The sequence below is a fragment of the Triturus cristatus genome, chromosome 1_1 (genome assembly GCF_964204655.1).
Source record: "Triturus cristatus chromosome 1_1, aTriCri1.1, whole genome shotgun sequence".
Lineage (NCBI taxonomy): Eukaryota > Metazoa > Chordata > Amphibia > Caudata > Salamandridae > Triturus > Triturus cristatus.
This window is the reverse complement of record NC_140579.1, coordinates 591,915,873-591,935,236: the sequence shown is the minus strand read 5'-3', so window position 1 is coordinate 591,935,236 and position 19,364 is coordinate 591,915,873. Positions and strand designations below refer to the sequence as shown.

Sequence of the window (19,364 nt, the reverse complement as noted above, 5' to 3'; positions counted from 1 at the left end):
GAGGAGTTTGTGACCCGGCTCTTCTGACATGTGGCTCCGTCATTAGAAGGTCAAGAGATTGTTCAGGACCGCACGCATAGGGCAGGCAGCCAGGGGAAGACTCCAGGACAGCCCCAAGATATCCTCACATGCCTGCACTACTACCGCCAGAAATAAGTCATCATGGCGGCTACCCGGGACAAGACAACTATCCCGTTTGAGGGCCTACAGGTGGGCATCTATCAAGATCCCTCCCAGCTCATGCTTAAGCGCCGCCGGTCCCTGCCTCCGGTTACCACCTTTCTACAGGATCCTGAAATACGCTACAGGTGGGGGCATCCATTAAGGCTACTCTGTATGGAACAAGGAAATGCACGCTGTGAGGACCCTTCAAGAAGCACAGAAGGCCATGGGAGTGGACTTTGTGGACAGGGACTCAGAAGGCCTGCACCCGGATGAGGAAAAATCTGAACAGGCCATGAAGAGGCAAGGAGGGCTGATTGAGAAAGACACACGTGCATGACCCACCGAAAAAAAAGTCAGACGGAACAAAAGCCACTTATACAGCAGTTGCAAGCCAGGGATGGAGGTGGAGACCACACGACGGAATGAGGAGGCATTGGGAACGGTTACCAGATTCTGAAAGCAGTTCGGTTACCAGCAGAACCGGGACAGGTTCCGATAGCGGCCGTGTCGGGCGGAGCCCATATTCCACCCATTGGAGAACCAGATGGGGTTGCATGGCCGGTGGCTAGATGGACCCACACGCCAAGGCGCCCTTGGTGCCCAAAGGAGGGAAGTTCTTTTCTATATGTTTCTTAACTCCTTCTTTCATCTCTATGGCACACTCTTTCACGGGTCAGGACTTGTGTTGAGTGGGTACTTCACAAGCAAGATGTGCTGCAGGGGCTCCAGGAGAAGGGATCCGAAGTTAAGTAAGGTCATCGGAGCACATCGTACATGGGGCTGCCCGATACACCTGACTGAGTGCAGACTAGGGTGGAGGGCCACGAGGGAGGGCCAACTCACTAAGCCTGGACTAACATAATTGTGGAACTGGCCTTCTAGTACCCCTTACGCCAAGATTGGAGGGACAACTGGCCCCTTGCTCCACAAAGGGGTTTTTGTCGCATTGGTGGCTCTAGGCTAAACACAACATCCAGCGTGTGACCAGAGCGGGGGGCCCCGGACAACTGAGAGGGAAGGGACCCCCGAGTTCGATGCACGTACAGCCACTCTGCTTCCATGGCGCCCCATAGCATTTCGATGGTTAGCCTCAATGTGCGGGCCCTTAACTCTCTTGCGAAGCGCAGGGCTTCCTTATCTTACCTCAAGGAAATCAAATGCGATAATTGCCTTTTACAGAAAACACATTTGAAACGTGTAGATTGGACGAGTCTACGGTCCCGTTGGTTTGACCGCCAAATTTTTTCGGCCCTGTCCGGGAAGAAGGCAGGAGTGGAAGTGCTCTGTGCAGCACACTTCCCTGGGAGGATACTAGGGGTGCAAAAGGAAATACCAGGTAGGCTGTTGTCATTGCGGGTGGTAATGGGGGTCACTCCTACACTTTGGCATCGATCTATGGGCCCAACGAGGGACAAGAGGTGTTTAAGGACGCCATAAGTTCGAAACTAGAATCCTTGGGTGAAAACCTTATAATAGGGGTAGACTTTAACATAGTACAAGACCCTGCCCTTGACAGAACCACACCCCGGATGATACATGCGGGGCGTTATCCACATCCATGCAGCAGTGGCTGGGGGAAGTGGGACTCATGGACGCCTGGAGGCAACGTAACCCCGAAGCCCGAGATTACACCTTCTTTTCGGCGGCCCATCATTCCTATGCCCGACTTGACTTCTGTTTAACTATACCACGGATTACCGTAGGGATCCTAGACACATCCATAGGCATCGCGTCACTATCAGACCACGCACCCATTTGCCTTTCTTGGCGCCTTGAAGGGGATAACCAGAGGCACAGAGTATGGCCTCTTAACCATTAATTGCTTCCATACGATGCAGATATCAAAGAGATCCAAGAGGCCATACGAACCTTTATGGATCATAACGACAATGGTCAAACGCACATACACCTACTATGGCACCCATTGAAGGCGGTCATCCGGGGACAGTTTCTAGTGATAGCGGCCAGATTAAACAGGGACAGGAAAGAGAAAAGGGACTGACTGGAGGGACAGGTTAGAGAAGTGGAAATGGTACATAGGGAAACCGGGGCAATAAGGACGCGTCACCAACTCACCAATGTGCGCAAGCTGCTGAAAACTAGACAGAGCGGAGTATTCCCTGCTACGCACCAAACAACTCTTCTAGGCCGGGGGGAATAAGGCAGGGAAGTTGCTGGTGTGCCATATACACTCTCAAATGATGCAGGGCCATATATCTGAGATAGACACCGGACAGGGTGACACAATACAAAGCGATGACTTGATAGCTCTCAAATTTGAAAAATTCTATAAGGCGCTGTATAGGGCTGATCCCTCAGACAAAACAGCAGCAGCGGATGTCGTTCAAGCACAGGTCACCTCTCTACCGGCCATGGACGCAGATAAATTAAAGGCAGACATCACACCGGACGAGGTACTGAAGGAGATTCGAGGTTTGGTGTCGGGCAAGGCACCGGGGGGGGGGGGGGGGGGGGGGGAGAGATGCATTTTCCTCAGATTTTTATAAAATCCTGGCCCGAGCTTACTCTCAATACTCACGCGTCTTTTTAATTCCTTCAGTACTGAAGGAACGATCCCGACCTCCATGCGTATGGCCACGGTGGTGGTCTTGCCCAAGCCGGGTAAGGACCCGAAGAAGTGCACATCATACCGCCCTATCTCGCTGCTGAATGTTGATCTCAAAATCTTCACCAGCATACTGGCGGCTCGCCTAGCACCACACATGCAGGGGTTAGTGGACCCGGACCAGTCCGGCTTTATACCTGAAAGGAATTGTAGCAATGGCTCCCGCAGACTATGTCACCTTTATGACAAGACTCAACGTTCACAGAAACCAGCCTTGCTCTTGTCGGTGGATGCAGAGAAGGCTTTTGACCGGGTCCAGTGGCCCTATCTGCCCCTGGTCTTGATAAGATTTGGCCTGGGACCGCGATTCTTGCAATGGGTCAATAGCACATATAAGGCCCCTGAGGCACTAATTAACGTTAATAGGGTTAGATCTCAACGCTTTAAAAATCGGGAGAGGCACCCATCAGGGGTGACATTTATCACTGCTTCTATTTGCTCTGTATATGGAGCCCTTCGCAGAACGTATTCGTCAACATGCCGCCATCGCTGGGATTTACACGGGGGATAAGGAACACAAGATCTCTTTACGAGGGCGATGTAGTGCTCTTCCTTACTCAACCGGACACCTCCATACCCCCATTCATGCGAGAGTTCGAGGTCTTTGTTCAGGTCTCAGGATTCAAGATGAATATACATAAGATCCAAGCCGTTAGCCTTACCATACCTAGTGCTAACATGGCGCGATTAAAGTTGGACTATCCCTTTGGGTGGGCAGACTCATCTATCCCCTATCTGGGCCTTCAAATATTCTCCACGCTGGATCGTACAGTACGTGAGAACTACGATACACTTTTAAATAACACACGGGTGGCTCTACAACGATGGCGGCATCTTGCACTGTCTTGGCTGAGCAGATTAGCTGCAGTCGAGATGACTATACTCCCCCATATATTGTACGTCATGCAAACTCTCCCATTGCAGCCCCCTCCTCAGATACTCGCCAAACTGTAACACCTCTTAACGGATTACGTCTGGGGCGGGAAGAAAGCCCTCATGGCACGCCAACAAACTTATTTGAAGCAAGCTGATGGGGGCCTGGGACTTCCCAACTTGGTGCTTTACTATCAAGTAGCCCAATTACGCTATATGGTCGAATGGTATAGGCGGTCTGAAAAACATTGGTGTTTCATAGATCGGGCAATTGCGGGTATACATATGTGGCTCCCTAAACGTTATCGCCCAGTGGGGGTATATATTTCCCCGGTGTCGAGATCCACGCGACGACATGGGACAGGGTACAAGTCACACAAGGCCTATCTCAACCCCCATGTCCCCATTCACTCCTTTCACAGGTCACCCGGAGTTCCAGTCGGCATGTCGGGGACTGAGCTTTCTTACGTGGCAGGAAGCTATTTGCAAGAGGGTGGGGGATCTCTGACGAGAATGGGATAATGGACTTCCACCAATTAGTGGAGGGATATGGGCTACCTAAATCCACGTACTGGCAGTACCTTGCCCTAAGACACTGGGTGACACAACCAACAGTTCATATACACGCAGGGCGGCCTCTAACAAAATTTGAGAAATTGTTTATAACCAGATCCTCAAACAAAAAGCTTATGTCAGACATATATGCCTTTTTAATTACGCCAACACAGCAATGTAAAACACAAGCGCAGCGCAGATGGGAGACAGAGTGTGCACGAGAATTCTCCCCTAAAGATTGGCAAGACATTGTACACAGGGCCAGGGCATCTTTTTGTAGTACGGCAGGCAAGAAGATGTTCCTTAAAATAGCGCATTACTGGTACTATACTCCAGAAAGGGTGACACGCTGGAAACGGGGGCAGACGCACCCTGCTGGCACCAATGCAGCCAGATAGGTACCTTGACTCCTCTACTGTGGGAATGCCCCAAGATACAGCTCTTCTGGGAATCTATATTGGCTGACATAACTAACACCTACGATACTGACCTACCACGATTTCCAAGTTACATTTTACTAGGTCTCCCATGCGCCTTAACGTACCCCTTGAACTCCTATAGGGGGAGAGCCATTACACTAGCGTTAGGGGCGGCCAAACAGGTGATTCTGATTAGGTGGGGCAAGGAGGGGGTCCCCACCAGGTTGGATTGGTTACAGAAATTATGGGAGGTGGTAGGAATGGAGAAGATTACAGCCAGCATATCTCAGTCTTCCCTGCTTTGATAAAACCTGGAAATCCACACTGGAGTTTTTATCTACTGAATTTAACAAGCTTACATGCCTATGTACCTACGTGTGCTTGGAGTCACTAGAGATCCCATCCCCCCCCCCCCCCCCCCCCCCCCGAAGCCAAACGACATCCCTGCAGCAAAACCACAGGACAGATGATGAAGCCTACTAGACATGCTCGATAATACCAAGTGCTGATCCTCCCACAACCCTCAGGTTTCTCTTCATCTACACCTCTGGCCTCTATCCTTGCTCGCTTTCCTTTGATTCTGATGTCTTCCCACCGGCCAATAGGTTGTAGGCGGTGAATTAGTTTCTTCTTTTTGAAAACTAATAAAGAGATATAAACCATTAAGACTGAAAACTGTAAATGGACCTTTATCCCAACTGGTTAAGTGGTTTTCTTTTTGTTTGTTTTTTAACTTCTAATTCAAATTATTTAAAAAATGACAGAGAAAGGCACTCTTCTGAAAAAGCCATCTTTGAAAATAGATTTCTCTTTATGTGGGTAAGACTGTTCCAGTATCCTCACACAGGCAGGCAAATTTAAGGCTTAGAAATGTAATAAAAAACACATGAGAGAAATGTTGCCATACCCCAATTTCTCTGCGTATTCTGGAAACCTTGTAACACCAGGGTCAATATTTGAATTTTGTGTGGTTTATTGTTGCACATTTTAAATGCAGATATGTTAGACTAACAGAGTTGGCCATGTCGTAAACTTAACTAGGTATATGTTCTTCCACCAAACATAAATACTTTGTTCCCCCAACATATTTCAACCAAAAGCATACTTCCACGTTGAAAACGGAGGCTTGAGGGTCACCACTTAAGCACCCATTCACTTGCTCTTTCCTGATGGTTAAGGTGCAAAACTCTAACAATGCAAAATGTGGAAAACAAAGTGAAAAAGACTGCAGTTTAAAGCACACACTAATCGCCAAATTTAAAATACTATTTGCTTAGTTTCCAAAAACATGCCTTTTAAGACCAGTCAGACAAAAATACTCCAAAAAAGTAGCGAGGTTGGGAAATGTACTTCTATAAAAAAATAAAAGGTTGAGCAAAGAACCAGCTCCTTAGATTTTCTTATTTTTTATGAGCTACTTCAGTTTGCAGGCAATCAGACAAAAGAAAAGCAGAATGGGGAGCCATTTATCGTGGGTTCTGAACAGAGCCGCCGTTTTAATTAAAAGTAAATAACGTTTTGATCCAAGGCTATTTAACGTGGCCAGTAAAAAAAACACCCATCTGCTCTCGCCTATCACTGGGTCACCCAGCTTACAAAAATATATTTCCTTTAACAAATCCCAAAAATGTTCACGAGGGTGTACATGTGTGGTACTTCAGAGTTAAGATATTGAAAAGAGAAAATAGGTCAAAGGCAGCACAACAACTCAAACAAAATGCACATTGCAAAGACCTATGGAACTGATATTTTTCAGGTTATTTCTCCGCGTGCCCCCTCCTTAACACCCCCACCTCCCACCTCCACCCGGTTACCGGGCTGTACTGGATGTCATACTGCACTTACCTTACTGCACGTCACCACTGAGAGGTTGTTTGAGTGATTGTTAGGGGATAAATTTAGAGAGTTCTGAGACAGTTCGTTCTGATCTTGTTCAATTTGGTCAGGAGCAGGAGACCAGGTGTTTTTACCCAGTGTGGCTAGCCCAGCATCCCCAGGGTCCTTAAGTGGACTGTCTTCTGCCTGCTTGCTCTTCTGCGGGGAAGCGAAGGGGTTAAAATTTCCTTCTACTATTCGATGAGGTTGCGTGCTGAACTCCGTCTCGAAGGATGACAGCTGTTGCGTTACTCCAAGAAGGCCGCCAATTTCTACACTTAGGATCACCCAGATGACGTCTGTGAAAATGCAAAAACAAATGTCAGTTTGGTCAACAAGTGGCACAAGTATTTCAATGAGCAGAGTGGCGATGCTACTCACATAACTACAGCCCGTACTGACAAACAGATAGCAGCAAGTGGTAAGCAAACTGTAAAAACTCATGGGCTGCAGACCCCAGCAAAGAATATCTGCCCGGAGAAGGAAAACTAAAAACATGTGAAAGGCATCTTTCACGATACAAAGGTCTAAGAGAAATGATTCAAAATACATTCTTTTGTGGGGCATTTTCAGAATTCTTATTGCATTCATTTTCATCAGGACATGCCCACGAAGATTGCAAGCTCAAAATCGTAGGGTTCGCCCCTGGTGTGCCCCCCTGTGCTGCCTGCCTGCATCGTGACTGACTGGTCCGCTGATTGTGTGCGTGTACGTTTTTAATTGTGTCTTCTTTTCAGGTTAGTGTTAGCGCTCCTTAGCGCTTATCTTGTGTCCTTCGCTCCTTGCCGCTACCCGCTTCCCGCCGCTGCTCACCCTGCGGCCCCGCCCCCTTTTCCTTCTGTATCCCGCCCATTGGCCGCCCCGCTCCCGCCTCCCAGCTGTTCCTCCCTCCCACTTAGCCTTTTATGGAGGACGTCGCGCGGAAGTGCAGCGGTCGCGCGGAAGTGCAGCGGTCGCGCGGAAGTGCAGCGGTCGCGCACAGCATGCACCGAAGGCACGCCAAAGGCAAGCCCGTCTGCGCCCGTCCGCGCCTGGACCGTGCCCAGCACCAGGACCCCTGGATCCCATGCCCCCGCAACGCCAGACTGCGATACAACGCCAACACCCTTCTCGCTCTCAACACCGGCCGGGACCGCCGCTGCTTCCGGGCCGCCCCAAAACTGACCCATGGACCCTTCTCCTGCCACACCGGCAACTTCTCCTGCGACAGAACCACCAAGCCTCCAAGGACCAGACCCAACCACCTCCGCTGCATACTCCTTAACACCCACGCAAACATGCCGTCGAGCTTTGGCACCTACTCGACACAACGGCCCCAGACGTAGCATTCCTGACCGAGACCTGGTGGAACGAATCCTCGGCACCAGACAGCGCCATAGCCATCCCGGACAGCTACAAGATCACCTGCAGGGATCGCGCAAACGGAATCGGAAGAGGAATAGCCATCGTCCACAAAGCCACCCTCCAGGTCCACACCCTCGCAGATGATTCTCTGAACTCCGCCAAACATCTCCACTTCCGGATCCACACCGACCCCAAAACCACTCTCAGAGGTACACTCATCTACAGACCTCCCAGACCGCGGGCCCCGTTCAGCGACTCCATCGAAAACCTCGCCAGCACCCACGCACTCGCCTCCACGAACTACGTCCTCCTCGGGGACCTGAACTACCACCTCGAAAACAACAACGACGACACCAACTCCGCCACCCTGATCGCCAACCTCGGCCTCCGACAACTCTTCACCGAACCCACCCACGCCACCGGCCACACGCTCGACCCCATCTTCTCCACAAGCACCCACGTCGCCTTCAACCACACCACCGTACTCCACTGGACCGACCCACCACTGCATCCACTTCACATTCAAGAAGACAACCACGCACCACCACACTCAACAACTACCTCGCCGCTGCTGGGGAAAAATCACAGAGAACCAACTGACCTCCGCCCTCGCACTGGACCCTCCAACCGACCCCACTGACCCAGACACCGCCGCCCGAAACCTCAGACAGTGGATCGAAGACTGCGCCAACACTCTCGCCCCGCTAAAGAAGCCCTCCATCAACCACTCTAGCAAGAAAGCCGCCTGGTTCACCGAGGAACTCCAGACCTCTAAACACACATGCCGGATGCTAGAGAAAAAGTGTCTCAAAGACCACATGTCAGACAACCACGCTGCCCACAAGAACGCCATTCGCAGATGCCACCAACTCATCAGAACCACCAAGAGATCATTCTTCAAAACCCGACTGGACAACAACGCACACGACTGCAAAGAGCTCTTCGGCATTGTCAAGGAACTCTACAACCCCCAACGCCAACACCAACGATATCCCACCCTCGCAAGAACTGTGCAACTCTCTGACCACTTTCTTCCACCGCAAGATCATAGACATCCACAACAGCTTCAACACACCACCAGCCCCAACCACGACTGATCCCACCCCGAAAACACCACCTGCACCAACCAGCTGACATCATGGGCCCACGTCAACGACGACGAGACACGAAAGATCATGAACTCCATCCACTCTGGATCACCAACAGACCCCTGCCCACACCACGTGTTCAACAAAGCGGACGCAATCATCGCACCCCAACTACGGAAGGTCATCAACATCTCCTTTGACTCAGCGACATTCCCGGAAAGCTGGAAGCACGCCGAAATAAACGTCCTCCTCAAGAAGCCCAAGGCGGACCCCAACGACCTCAAGAACTTCCGCCCGATCTCCCTGCCCCCCTTCCCGGCGAAGGTCATTGAGAAAATCGCCAACATACAGCTGACCCGCCACCTCGAGGACAACAACATCCTAGACCCGTCGCAATCCGGATTCAGACGGAACCACAGCACCGAGACAGCCCTCATCGCCGCCACAGACGACATCCGACGCCAACTAGACAACGGTGAAACCTCAGCCCTCATCCTCTTGGACCTGTCAGCCGCCTTCGACACGGTAAGCCACCGCACACTAAGAATACGCCTCCAAGAAGCCGGAATCCGGGAAAAAGCCCTAGACTGGACCACCTCCTTAATCTCCGACAGAACGCAGAGGGTCCGCCTCCCACCCCACCGTTCCGAAGCTACCAACCTCATCTGCGGCGTACCCCAGGGCTCATCCCTCAGCCCGACGTTATTCAACATCTACATGGCCCCCCTCGCACAAGTGGCCCGCCAACACGACCTGAACATCATCTCCTACGCCGACGACACCCAGCTCATCCTCTCCCTCACCAAGGATCCTCACACCGCCAAAACCAACCTCCACGAGGGAATGAAGGCCGTCGCCGACTGAATGAGAAGCAGCCGTCTGAAGCTGAACTCGGACAAGACGGAAGTCCTCATCCTCGGCCCCACCCCGTCTACCTGGGACGACGCCTGGTGGCCAACAATGCTAGGAACAGCACCAACACCCACGGACCACGCACGCAACCTAGGAGTCATCCTCGACTCCTCCCTCTCCATGGCCAAGCAAGTCAGCGCCATCTCCTCCTCCTGCTACAACACCCTTCGCATGCTTCGCAGGAACTACAAGTGGATCCCGATCGAAACCAGAACAAACCGTGACCCAAGCCCTCGTCAGCAGCCGGCTGGACTACGGCAACGCACTCTACGCGGGGATCCCGACCAAACACCTACAACGCATCCAGAACGCCTCGGCCCGCCTGATCCTCAACCTCCCCCGACGCAGCCACATCACCCCCCACCTCAGATCTTCACTGGCTCCCCGTCGACAAGAGGATCACCTTCAAGCTCCTCACCCACGCCCACAAAGCACTCCACAACTCCGGACCAGCCTACCTGAACAACAGACTCAACTTCAACACCCCCGCCCGCCAGCTCCGCTACGCCAGCCTCGCCGACGTCCCACGAATCCAACGTGCCACCTCCGGAGGCAGATCCTTCTCTTTCCTCGCGGCCAAGACCTGGAACACCCTCCCCACCCACTTGCGGCAGACCCAGGACCTGCTCACCTTCAGGAAGCTCCTCAAGACCTGGCTCTTTGAGCAGTAGCAGCAGCCTTCTCCCCCCCCCCCCCGCCCGCAGCGCCTTGAGACCCTCACGGGTAAGTAGTGCGCTCTACAAGTTCTGTGATTGATTGATTAGATACTGCATCTTGCAGGTCCTATAATAAAGTTCAAAACCTTAGGAGAACTGACATATATAGGCCTACCCGTCAACTTAACTCCCGGCACCAACTCCGCCTGCTACTTAGAAGTCAAATAAAACTCTAGCATTAATGGTTCACGTGCTTCCTGAGCCAAAGACTTCCTGGGAAAGGAATCACTGCATTCCCATTCCAACAAATTCTACAGAATGTAGGTCTGACAATCAATCACTAGCCTCCTAGACTTAGAGGCTATTAAAGACTAATGTGAACTGTTACCTTCAATCTTCTGCAGACCTTAAAAGTTATGATTTGAAGTAAAGCCACGAGTTTTTTTAGTTCGTGTCACAGCCAAATTACTACTTCAAAGAATCACTGCATGTCGTTGGTGCTGTGCTTCTCAGTTCGGTACCAAGTAACTTCTCATACAATCAAGCTATTTTACCTAGTTCTCCGTTTTTTAGGTCACAGCATAACAGATAGCACAGCTGTATGTTTTTCTAAAGACATCTTAGGGACTTTCAGAAAGTTGCCCTAGGAATGCATCCCGCCTGTTGATTACCGTTGGCTTTGTGGTTTGTAACTCACATTTTCTGGCTTTTTATTTGCTTTAGACTCGCCAAGGTTCAGTTCGTCCCTCACATTGCCTAAACCGTGTTTACTGTATTCTTCCATGAACTCCCTTTCTGTAAACATGCCTTTAAATCTTGCTCTTATCTTGACACATTTTCTGTGCATTCAAGACAGTGGTCAAATATAAGGCACTGTCTTCCAAGGGCGCTTGAGTACTTTTCAATATCGGACTCCAAAGTGAGATGATTTATGAGACAGTCTTTCTGGATACTGGGGGCAGGAAAGAGGTTATTTTCTAGCATACGACCACAATTAAATGAACTGAATAAGTATTTCAGAATATATTAAAATAAGGAACACAAATGAAGCAATTGTTTTGTTATTTCTGAAGTGGGTTAGAAAAAAAATTCTTAAAAATGAACAAAAATCATTACACTAGGTGATGCAATTTCCACACCTTTTCCAATGTGCACTGTGTAGTTTTATTAGTAGAACTTTATATCTGTGCAGATGTACAGATATACAATCGAAAATGTGTTGTCTGTTACGGCAGTGCGCTACCATACCATGCATACTCCGCTCTAGATCACTCCACTCGGCACCACTCCACACCACTACACTATGAACCATTCCACGCCACAGCACTACACCACTGCACTTCATTCCACTTCACGCTACGCCTCTATTCTACCCTCTACCACTCTACTTTATGCCAATGCACTCTTCGTCACTCTATTCTACACCACTGCACTCTTCGCCAGAGCACTCTACATAAATCCAGTCTAGGCCACACCAATCTAAGCAGCACAACTCCACTCTATGCCACTCGGCACCACTGCACTCTACACCAGTATACGCTATGCCACTCTACACCACCGCACTCTACGTGACCCCACACTACCCAATACACAACAATCTATGCCCCTCTACAACACACTACTCCACCCTGTGCCATTCCACCCAACTCTACGCCACTAACTTTTAGCCATGCTGAACAGCAGCCATGCTGGTGTACACCACGGCTAAAACACATTGGCAAAGCCAATGGCTCTTGCATGGGTGAGACCTATTGGCTTTGCCAAGGCTGGTCTTTAATCTGCACCTCACATCTATGATTTACCTTATATGTCGAATATCCTCATAAGATTGGAGTTACTGTTAGGCACTTTCACTACGAGATCCACTGATAGTCAAGTCAAGTCAAGTCAAAAACGCGCTACATACCCAGAGGGTCTCAAGGCGCCTGAAGAAGGGTGGGGACTTACTTGTCAAATATCCACGTTTTAAGTTGCTTTCTGAATGCTAGGTGGTTCTGAGTAAGGCGAAGGTGAGTGGGAAGTGAGTTCCAGGTTTTAGCTGCCAGGTAGGAGAAGGATCTACCTCCCATGGTGGTTTTGTTGATGCGAGGTACAGTGGCAAGGGCCTGGTTGGAGGATCGTAGCTGGCGGGGGGGGGGGTGTAGAAGGACAGTCGTGTGTTGAGGCATTCGGGTCCGATTTCGTAGAGTGCTTTGTGTGCGTGGGTTAGGAGGTGGAAAGTAATCCTCTTATTGACAGGGAGCCAGTGGAGGCTTTTCAGGTGACCAGAGATGTGTTCTTTACGCGGGATGTCTAATATGAGCCTAGCTGAAGCGTTCTGGATGCGTTGGAGTTTTTTCTGGAGTTTTGCGGTGGTACCGGCGTAAAGGGTGTTTCCGTAGTCCAGTCGGCTCGTGACCAGAGCGTGGGTGACTGTTTTTCTAGTTTCGGTGGGGATCCAGCGAAATGTTTTTTTGAGCATGCGAAGAATGTTGAAGCAAGATGAAGAAACGGCGTTGACTTGTCTGTTCATCGAGAGTGAGGAATCCAGGATGACGCCCAGGTTCCGTGCGTGGTCTGTCGGGATGGGTGCTTTTCCAAGGGCCTCTGGCCACCAAGAGTCATCCCAGGCGCAGGGGGAGGTGCCTAGGATGAGGACTTCTGTTTTGTCTGAGTTCAGTTTCAGACGGCTGTGTTTCATCCATTCGGCTACTTCTTTCATTCCTTCATGCAGGTTGGTTTTGGCGGTGTTAGGGTCTCTGGTGAGTGATAAGATCAGTTGAGTGTCGTCGGCGTAGGAGATGATGTTGAGGTTATGTTGGCGTGCGATGACCGCGAGGGGGCTCATGTATACGTTGAAGAGGGTGGGGCTGAGTGAAGATCCTTGTGGTACGCCGCAGATGACTTCAGTGGCCTCTGACTTGAATGGTGGAAGGCGGACTCTCTGGGTTCTTCCGGTGAGGAACGAGGTGATCCATTCCAGTGCTTTTCCTTGGATCCCGACGTTTCTGAGGCGTTGTAAAAGGGTGCTATGACAGACCGTGTCGAAGGCTGCGGAGAGGTCGAGGAGGATGAGGGCGACTGTGTCTCCATTGTCCAGTAGAGTTCGAATGTCGTCTGTTGCGGCGATGATGGCGGTTTCAGTGCTGTGCTTGGCTCGGAAGCCGGATTGTGAGGAGTCGAGGGATTTGTTGGTTTCGAGGAAGGCGGCGAGCTGGTTGTTGACCGCTTTCTCGATGACTTTGGCCGGGAATGGGAGGAGCGAGATGGGGCGGTAGTTTTTGAGTTCGGTGGGGTCAGCTGTGGGTTTCTTCAGAAGGGCGCTGAGTTCGGCATGTTTCCAGCTTTCCGGGAAGGTGCCGGATTTGAGGGAGCAGTTGATGACGTCTCAGAGGTGTGGTGCTATGACGGAGTCTGCTTTGTTGAAGATGTGGTGAGGGCATGGGTCTGTGGGGGATCCTGAGTGGATAGAGTTCATCAGACGGATGGTGTCCTCATTGGAGATTGGCTTCCAGTCATTGAGGCTTTTCGGGGGGGGTGGGGGTCCTGCAGGGGGTTGGGTGGGTTGGTCTCTGGGTCGGTTGTCGAAGCTGTTGTGGATGTCTGCAATTTTGTTGTGGAAGAATGAGGCTAGGGAGTCGCAGAGGGCTTGAGAGGGAGTGATGTCGTTGGAGTTGGCCGAGGGGTTGGTAAATTCCTTTACGATGTTGAATAATTCCTTGCTGTTGTGGGCGTTATTATCTAGTCGGTTCTTGAAAGCGGCTTTCTTGGCATTCCGGATCAGTTGGTGGTGTATGCGGGTGGCGTTTTTGAAGGCGTCCTTGGTGCTGGTGGTTGGGTCTTTTTTCCAGGCCTTCTCAAGGGAGCGACAGAGTTTCTTGGATTTCTGAAGATCATCGTTGAACCAGGAGGCCTTCTTGCTGCCTAGTTTGATTTGTTGTTTTTTCAGTGGTGCTAGGATGTCGGCGCTGTTGGATAACCATTGGGTGAGGTTGGTGGCTGCTTGGTCTGAGTTTGAGGAGTGGGCTGGGGGGTTTTGCAGAAGCGATGAGATCTGGTCGATGGTGATTTTGTTCCAGTTTCTTTGCAGAGTGGGTTGGGGGTGGATGTTGGATGTGGGCTTGTTGTAGGTAAAGTGAACGCAGCTGTGGTCAGTCCAAAGGAGAGCTGTGGTGTGGCTGAAGGAGACATGTTTGCTGGAGGTGAAGATAGGGTCGAGTGTGTGACCTGCGATGTGGGTGGGGGTAGTGACAAGTTGTTTAAGTCCGAGGTTGGCGAGGTTGTCCAAAAGGGTGGTGGTGTTGCGGTCGTTGTTCTTTTCAAGGTGAAAGTTGAGGTCTCCCAAAAGGATGTACTCCTCGGAGGGGAGCGCGTGTGGAGTGATGAAGTCCGTGATGTCTTCACTAAATTGTGCGCGGGGTCCTGGTGGTCTGTAAAGGAGGGTGCCTCTGAGCGTGGTCTTGGGGTCGGTGTGGATCTGGAAGTGAAGGTGTTCAGAGTTGGCGAGATTGACGTCTGAGCTGGTTGAGATACGGATGGATTTCTTATGGACGATAGCGATGCCTCCTCCTGTGTGGCCGGTACGGTCCTTGCGAATGATCTTATAGCCTTCCGGGATGGCAATGGTGATGTCTGGGGCTGAAGAGGCATTCATCCATGTTTCTGTTAGGAAGGCGACGTCCGGAGAGATGGTGTCTAGTAGATTCCAGAGGTCAATGGCGTGCCTGTGGACCGATCGGGTGTTGAGTAGGATGCATTTTAGATGGTTGGGGTCGGTTATATGTTTTGTGTTCGTGGATGAGGAGTTGTTCTTGGTGCCGTCGAACTTGCAGGAGAAGGGTCCATGGGTGTGTCCAGGGGCGGCTTGGACGCAGTTGGGGGAACGGCCGGGGTTGAGGGCTAGGAGGGTGGTGGCATCGTAAGTAATGCGGGAGGGGTGGGCATTATGAGGACCAGGGGGTATGGCGCTGGGCGCGGTCCAGGCGCGGACGGGCGTAGACGGGCTTACCTTTGGCGCACCTTCGGCGCGACTGGGGCGCGATCGCTGCGCGTGAACGCTGCGCGCTATTGCATCTGTCATATAAGGATAGTGGAGGGGGAGGGGCGAGGGAGGAGCTGCTGGGAGGCGGGTGCGTGGTGTAGGGGGCGGGCTCCGGCCACAACAACAACAACCCAGGTAATGGCGGCTCAAAGGCAATAGCCGACCGGGTTGGGGAGAAATAGTTAAATAATTAATCTGTGGTGAGTAGCGGGGCGCAGACAGTCAAGCAGACAGACAAAGCGCTATCTCTAGGAGCAAGGCACTGTGAAAAATAACAAGCTTCAATCGATGTAGGCACTCTCACAGCGCTAGCGAGATACAGTAAATTCAAGCAAGCAGAGGCGCAGTTAAATAATGCTTCAGTCAAAGTAGGCACAGTAGCAGCGCTAACGATACCCAGCCAGCGTTAAGGGAAGAGCAGTGCAGGAGGGAGCGACCGTGTCCAACAGAGTCAGGACGGATACAGGGTCCTCAGTTAATGTTCATTACTCCGGCTGTGGGAGGCCACCCGTAAACATTCTGCAGTCAATTGAGACAATAGGTAGACGAAAAAAACACTAGCAACCACATATTTATTATCCAATGAGACGGCCTTTAACCTCTTTCAGCTCCCTGATATGAGGTTGATAGAAATGACGCCTGTGACTGCGATAAGAGATGTCAACTGCTTATCGGGTAATCGCAAACTTCTAGAATACACAGGAAAAAGACAATGCGGATGGTGACAAAAATGGTTCTTCTCAACTGGTTTTCTAAATGAATTAACATGTGTATTGCTTCCTAAACGCTGCGACGGCCTGGTCTGATGCTCGCTGGGGTGTGTCTCCTTTGCTGACTGCGGAATAAATGCATGAGTGGTATTAAAGTGCCATCTTGTGGCCAATGCGCCACACTTCAGGCACAGAAAGCAGCATCAACAGCACAAATTAATAATCTCGCCCACATTCAATTCTGGACCACACCAGAATCCTAGCCCGTAACAAGGGCTCAGAGCTAATCCTCAGACTGAGGCTTAATTAGGATCCTGTCAGTTTCTCACTAGTGACACTGGAAGCAAGGTTTGAAGCTTAAGTATACGAGAGGCAAGAATGGAAACAACAGAATTGAGCAAGCTTAGGATCCTGCATCTGTGGGTCTCGCAAAGAAGCACTAGCAAAGCAATAGGCCTCGTCTATACGAGAGCTTTAGGCTTTGTCAATATCTTTTTGCTATGTTGTAAATACATGTGGCATGGAGTTGAGTGGCGGGATTGGCGTTGAATGGAGTGGCGGGAGTGGTGTTGAATGGAGTGGCGAGAGTGAATGAATGAATTTTATTAACTGTACAATTAATTAAAATCATTACAGTAAAAACTATCTGCATGTAGAGAGATAAGAGAGTAAAAATAGTAAAAACTTCAGTTTGTACTTGGTAAAAGTGCCCCCCCCCCGGCGCCCACTCGTACAGCCGGCACCTGGATTTGTCGTCATAATCGAGTGCCCTTGCACAAGTTGGTGGCGCTCCCAATGTTCCATAAAAATAGTCTGCTTAGAAAATGTATAAACTGTTCGCCTTGGCACTTCAATTACGAGTTCATGTGATAGCGCAGTCTTACTGGGGCAGGTGAGTGGGTGCAAGAGATTCAATGCTTGTTCGGGACCAGACTGCTTTCTTCCGTTGGTTTTGCAGTGCTCGTCACCGGGATTAGATTGTGTTCATTGGCAGCCTTTAGGGCGATCATGATTTGATGCATGAATTTATCGTCTTGCTAGGGTCATCGTGGTTGTAGAAAAGCACAAGGCTGACGCTTCACTGCAGGACTTTATTCCGTGGGTAATACAAATCGGGCACAGGAGTCGCCGGCGTTCGTTGTTGAGGTTAGGTCAGCAGCAAAGGAGGTGCAAGCAAGATTTCCTCGTGTAAGAGCACAGTCTACAATTTGTGATTTCCCCCCTGCGGGCCCATGCAGGGTTAAAATCAGCAGTTCCTAGAGCGCTTAGTCTCCTAAAAAAATTTTGTTTCAGGCTTGCGGTGCGAGAGCCTCGCTTAAGTAGGGTTGTGCTTTGCATACCATAGGAATCGTTCAGCGCGTCTGGAAGCTTGAGCGGAGAGATTTGAGATCAAGATCAAAAGAGATTGTGCGCTTGTCTGTTTATGGCTTTTTTCCAGGCATTCAGTGGAATTTCCAGCAACGGTATACTCTCTTCTTCGATCTGCAGTATGTTGATCGCTTTGCTAAGGCTGGTGTGCCAGGCCGAGCATGGCCCCTCGAAGATAGATCTCAAATGATGTTTTAGACAATCGGCTGCAGACCTTAGAATCCATAGATAGAGCTTAATGATCTCCCTCTGGCATGTCAGATCTGACCTCGCCAAGCCTAGCTCGTCTTAACCTTGATTTTCTCGCTGACCACGGGATGTGGAGCACTGATTTATATCCTTTGGCTTGGGCTAAGTTGAGGAGGGCGTCCTGTGACCCGGGAAAGGCCAAGTGGCCATAACTAATAGCTGGGAGCAATTTCACTTTTAAGACGGATATTGGACCGGCAGAAGGGCTTAACAGGTGTTGGTTAAGTTGCTTTAGTAGGTGTATGACCTTATTGGCCTTGGAGGACTGCTGTTTCAGGTGAACGTTTGCCTTGGCCCGTTCCGTGAGCCAAACCCCTAGATAGTTATACGAGGCCACTGTGTTAATTTGCAGGTTTCCCATTAGCCACTGTGCTTTCTTTTTCAGTCGGTAGCTCCCAAAGTTGACAACCTTGGTCTTCACCTGGTTAACTGTCAGGTTGTTCTCGTTGTTGAAGCTGTTCAGTGCGTTTAGGGCTCTTTGTAGGCCCATCTTCGTGTGGTCCATTATAGCAGTGTCATCGGCGCATTGTAACACCGGCAGCCTCATGCTTCCTAGTCTTGGTGCTACTAGGCTGGCTCCTTTCAGGGCGTCCCCCAAATCCGCAGTGTACAAGTTAAATAGGATGGGGGCCAGCAAGCATCCTTGTTTCAGCCCATTATTCGTTGTTATTTTGGGTGACACTGTGCAGGCGCTTGTTTTATCCCGCACCCAAGCGTCCTCGTATAGCGATCTTATTGCCTTCAGGAAGTTTGGTGGAATGCCCCAGTTTTCTAGTTTCCACCATAGTCTTCTGCGTAGAACTTTATCGAAGGCTGTGCTATAAATCGATAAAGCAGCAGAAGAGTGGTGGGATTTTCTTCTTTGCTGCCTGGGCTGATAGGTGCTCTAGCGCCAGTACATTGTCCATGGTCGATGACTGAGACCTAAAGCCGGTCTGATAGAAGGGGGATGATGCTTTTTCTGCAGCCCAGGTCTCCAGATCCTTCAGTAGGAGCCGGGCGTAGGCCTTGGCTACGAGATCAAGCAGGGCAATATGCCTGTATTTTGATGGCTTTACACGAGCCCCTTTTTTAGGTCTCGCCTACGCAGTGCGCATGCGCTGCTTAGGAGGAGACCTTTAGCCATCGGTCCCCTTTTTCACCCACAACCGTGCACGCGTTCCATTGCCTTCAATGGCAACGCGTGCACGTGTGGAGATTCACTTGCAGGAGCGAGCGCCACCATATGGTAGCAATTATCGCTCCCGCAAGTGAATCGCGCAGGCCCCTCTCCTCCCCCCTGCTGCCGCGCGAGTCGCGCGCGCGCCTCCCCCTGCTACCGCACGAGCTTGTTTTTTATGTGAAGGCTGGCAGAGCTATAATTTGGAACGGGGCCTTCTTTGTACAAATCACATGGTAGAGTAAAAATCTGCGCTTACGCCAGTAAACGTTGCATACTGTATATTTTTGTGGCCTGGTTGTGTTTGTTATGGTCTTTTTTTGCTTTACCCAGCTACTACGTTGG

The 19,364-nt window shown here is 50.6% G+C and overlaps 1 protein-coding gene across 1 annotated transcript in view; it reads right to left on the bottom strand.

The window, feature by feature from the left end:
• Positions 1–19,364, bottom strand: part of ILRUN (inflammation and lipid regulator with UBA-like and NBR1-like domains) — a 550,951-nt gene that overhangs the window by 401,561 nt on the left and 130,026 nt on the right. The window contains exon 4 of the mRNA XM_085643410.1: positions 6,484–6,812. Within this exon, the coding sequence (XP_085499536.1) occupies positions 6,484–6,812 (329 nt within the window). The remainder of the gene's footprint in view (positions 1–6,483; positions 6,813–19,364) is intronic.